The sequence below is a fragment of the Limulus polyphemus genome, unplaced genomic scaffold (genome assembly GCF_000517525.1).
Source record: "Limulus polyphemus unplaced genomic scaffold, Limulus_polyphemus-2.1.2 Scaffold355, whole genome shotgun sequence".
Lineage (NCBI taxonomy): Eukaryota > Metazoa > Arthropoda > Merostomata > Xiphosura > Limulidae > Limulus > Limulus polyphemus.
In genome coordinates, this window is record NW_013665965.1 from 279,173 (window position 1) to 283,749 (window position 4,577).

Genomic DNA, 4,577 nt, shown 5'->3' on the forward strand with positions numbered 1-4,577 from the left:
ATTAGTTAGCATAAATCAGTTAAATGACGAAAAATTAGGCGTCTATTTACTTGTGACCACGCTGTGTAGGTGCATGTAAAGCATCATTCCTACTTTTTAATTGCATGCCATTCTATGACTTCACAGCTAGGAAACAAATTACAGCAATACTTTCCAGATACAAACTAGAACAGACTGCGTGGGAAATATCCTGAAAGATATTACTATTTGTTTGTTGTTTGTAATTTAGCACAAAGATTCACAATGTGCTATCCATGCAAGTATCAAAATCCAATTTTTAACGTTATAAGTCCGCAGACATACTGCTGAGATACTGAGGGGCTAAACTATTCAAATGCAATGATATTTCCTCAACCATAGAAAAATGTTTACGCGAAGAACACTAAAACATTTTATCAGTAACTCGAATGTTATTCTTTCAACAAGTTCATCATGAAAAACAAGCGAAATAAAATAAATAAGATAACGTATAAGATGGATACAAATGGTTTAAGTCAAGCGAACAAGCGACATTGCCTCGGTTCAACAGAATCTGTATCGTTAAATACAAATTCGGAATCTGTTTGTGCATTGCACGGTACGACCAAAGGTATTGGATTTAAGTCTAATTCTCTTTGGAAGACCATTGATCTTATTGACTGTCATACCTGTCGCCTCATATGTATTCCTGGGTCGGTGCCATTTCCTCTGGTTTGTTTAGAATAACGTTGGTCAAACCAGTACTGCTTGTGTGTTTTCTGATACTGACCTCTTCGTCTTCAGATGCAGATTCTCCAACAACTATGACAGGACAAAGTGAACGATCACGGTTATTTGTTCTGTGTAGCTTATGTCTGGAGTATAGTTGGGCACAATAGAATAGCACTTGGCATTTCTATCAGCATCAACATGGGAATCTGGAATTTGTTCGAATGGAATCGGGTTATTGTTGATTTTCTCTCCCACATAGTATTTTGTTTTTGTTTTTGCACGGTCATTTTCTATCGTATTTTTATGCTATGATCAAAGATTTAACAATTTTTAGGAAATTTCCATATCAAGGTGTGAAGAGTTTCTTATTACTCCCACAACAAGCAGTATTCTATAGTACATGAATATAATCAGGGAAATACGTCTTTAAATTATACAGAATGCCAATACCACCGTCTCTTGTTTAATCAGACGCATCGATTTTTTTATTCATTTACTGTAGAGACTCTAATTCTTCCTCTAGTTGAAATGCCTCCATATGATCGGTTGACAATTCATGACAAAATGTTTCAATCCTTTGTTCCGTTTGATGACTGTGAAAGTTAACTGTACCGAAAATCTTGCAAAAAATAAAACATTGAACTGCACGTTACTGTGAATGATGAATATTGAACCCATTTTCTTGTTACTACTCCTTCATTGGCAAGTCGTTATGTGTACTAAATCGTGATTTTTTCTCTCTTGTGTCTTTGAAAAATGTAAATGTCTGCAGCTATAATGGACCCACTTCGATCAACAATTGTCACGTTTTCGAGTCCATTTTTGGTCATTCAACTGGAAACCCCAAATCAACTACATGCACGTTTTCGTTTTCTGTCTGCTTTTACTCTTTTGAATTGGCTTTGTCATAAAAAAGGCGTGGTTTCTTTAATTTTTGAAACGTATTGGTCTTTTCACAGTCTTAGCAGTAGTAATTTCTTCACTCGTTCTAATGGTACTCTTTTCACTACAATTTTTTCACAGTCTTAGCAATAGTAGTTTCTTCACTCGTTCTAATGGTGGTGTTTTCACCTCATGGCCGGAAATGAACTAATGGTTATCGTGCCATGGTGTGAATCCAAATATTCATGGTTCACACTCCTTACTTTGGGGCTGTGATGGTCTAATCTCAATATTCGGTCAGACAAGAGTAACCCTAAAGTTTATAGTGAGTGCTGTTTGCTGTTGACTATCTGACTTCCTTGTAGTCTATTATTTCCAAATTAGAAAAGGCTAACACCCAAAGCGTTTTTAAGAAGCTTTGGAAAAAAAAAATTCGAAAGAAATGTATTTTCAGTTTTCTCTTTAATGTCCCGCGTTGCAAAAACTTGAAAAGAATGCCGTTTTGGTTTTCTAAACCTGCCTCCTTTCTGCATTTCTTTTTCGATACTGTGCATCAAAAGGACAACACCTTCCACCAGCAGCTTAACGACTTTTAATTCGCGCTGTTTTAATTAAACACTTTTTTTTACCTATAATGCACCCTTTCACAAACTTTTATAAATTTGAACATAATTTCATAATAATATCTTTATTCCGCGAACTTCGTGAAAAAACTTAGTTCAACCAGTTCGCATCTCGCTTATATGCCACATGGCCCAGTTTCAAGAACGTTTTTGAGTTCTTTATTTACACATTTGTGGAATGTTTTCATTGTGCGCGCTTCATGAAGAAACTAGACTGCACTGCGTAGAGAGGAAAATAAACACTCGCCTCCACTCCACCGTTGGTTATGCGCAGCAGATGTGCTCAACTACGGAATACGTAGCAAAAGAAGTGATATTATAAACGAGCAGCGACCTTAAAAAAAAACAAAAACGAAGTTATTGGTAAAAACTATTTTTATTTTGCAGCTCTTGGTATTTTGCTCTGTGTCTATCGTTTTTACACTGGCCCTGATTCTAATGTGTATAGCATATTGCATTTCTAATATTCACACTCAACTTAAAGTTGTTCTGCAATTATAGGGCCACACGTGCTCAACTGAATTAGGCAGTTCGGGATATTATGCAGAATTAACCGATATAATAAAGAGGTTAAGCTGTTATTATGCATCTGAACAACTTTTCAACTTCCATAAAATTTCATCCATTCTTGATTTAGAAAAGAGTATTCATCGCAAAGTCTCACCCGTAATGTTTTGCAAACTTTCTTATGTGAACGTTTGGAAACGGTTTGCAATAACTTAATAAAGAATCTTTCCATTTTCTCCTTTTCTGCATTTCTTTTCTGATACTGTGCATCAGAAGGACAACACCTTCCACCAGTAGACTGCTTAACTACTTTTAATTAGCATTGTTTCATTTTATTTTTTACCTATCATGCACTTTTTCACAAACTTTTAGAAATTTAAACGCAATTTCACAATAATATCTTTATTCTGCGCTTTTCATGAAAAATCTTAGTTTGTCCAGTTCATCACATGGCCTAGTTTCAGTGGGAACATTTCAGTTTAATATGTAGATATTAAACAAGAAATAAGAAACACGTGGTTTGTCCTGATTGAACATTTACTAAATAAGGCTTAGAGAACACCAGAACTTACTTTTCTTCATTCATTACGATTTCCATCTCTGAACTCATAATTGCCTTTATCCTCTCCTGAAGTCCTGGAAAACGATCTGGTGAAGAAAATACATCATATTATCTACTAATTAAAAACTACGAAAAACTGTAAAATGTGAATAAGTTGAAATAAAAGCATGAAACATTTCATTGAGATAATAAAGTAATTATAAGTAAAATATATGTATTACGTACTCCCCTCCCCCCCAATACACATTTATATGTCATTTCTAAGTTTGAATTTTGAAGTTCTGAACCTCTGGTTAGCGTGACGGGATCAGAAGCTTCAAGATCGCTAACACAATTCGTACCTTAATAAGGGTGAAAATCAGTTCAATTATTCGGTTTAGAGTCAAACAAAGACCTTGTGGCGGTGGATGTTGCTGACTGGCTTCTTTCCTTCTAATAAGTAGTTCAAACCTAGCTATACCTGAACCTTAGGAGTTTCTGACCTGGCTGTGTAGCCCATGTGTCACATAAGGTACCATTTAGGCTTGGACATTTGTGTTTCGGTTTGCTTGGGAAAATATCCCACGATCTAAGGAACACAACGTATCCTCTCCACTCTTGATAGTTAAGTTATGATAAACCTCTCCCTAACACTATTTTTCTTACAAGGACCTCTTTTTTTTTCACTAACGTTCTCAAGTACGTTATTTCACAAGAAGATCCTTTGCACAATTTCTGTGAATGACTAATATAGCCTATTTCAAGCAACTTTATTGTGATTTTTTTCAAATTTAATACCCATATCTGACTGACTGTAGCAGTTGTTTCTTGGATATTTCCCTTCCACATTTCTATGTAACACTCATGACTATCTGTCTCTTTATGACAATATTGATGGAGCAGCATTATTATCTGATAACAAATAATTTAATATATTTTCTAAGTCACTATCATTACACTTTTGATAAATAGATCATAGGCTATAAAGCATTAGATATTGATATATCGCTTCCTCTCATATTTTACATTCCTATGGACATAACTTTCAAGGTACCTTGAGGTAATGGATATTTTAAAAAGATTACAAGCAATAACTGCAATCTTAAATGCGTTTTTGAAGCTTTTTGATTGACCATCATTATTACGTTTTCAGAAGACAGCACGATTCATCTATCCTGCTCTGTGTTCTTTACGTAACGTTTCCTATGATCGTTAATTCAGCTTCTTTAGATAACGTTTGCTACTTATCAAGTTCTTAAATATTTTGCTTTGTCTATTTCTGTAATGAAACGGGTGAGCATTTACTTTCTTAGGCCTATTATAATTTTTTCAAA

The 4,577-nt window shown here is 34.8% G+C and overlaps 1 protein-coding gene across 1 annotated transcript in view; it reads right to left on the reverse strand.

The window, feature by feature from the left end:
* The window catches only part of LOC106457642 (coiled-coil domain-containing protein CG32809-like), a 395,034-nt gene that overhangs the window by 26,679 nt on the left and 363,778 nt on the right, over positions 1-4,577 (reverse strand). The window contains exon 17 of the mRNA XM_022383642.1: positions 3,275-3,350. Within this exon, the coding sequence (XP_022239350.1) occupies positions 3,275-3,350 (76 nt within the window). The remainder of the gene's footprint in view (positions 1-3,274; positions 3,351-4,577) is intronic.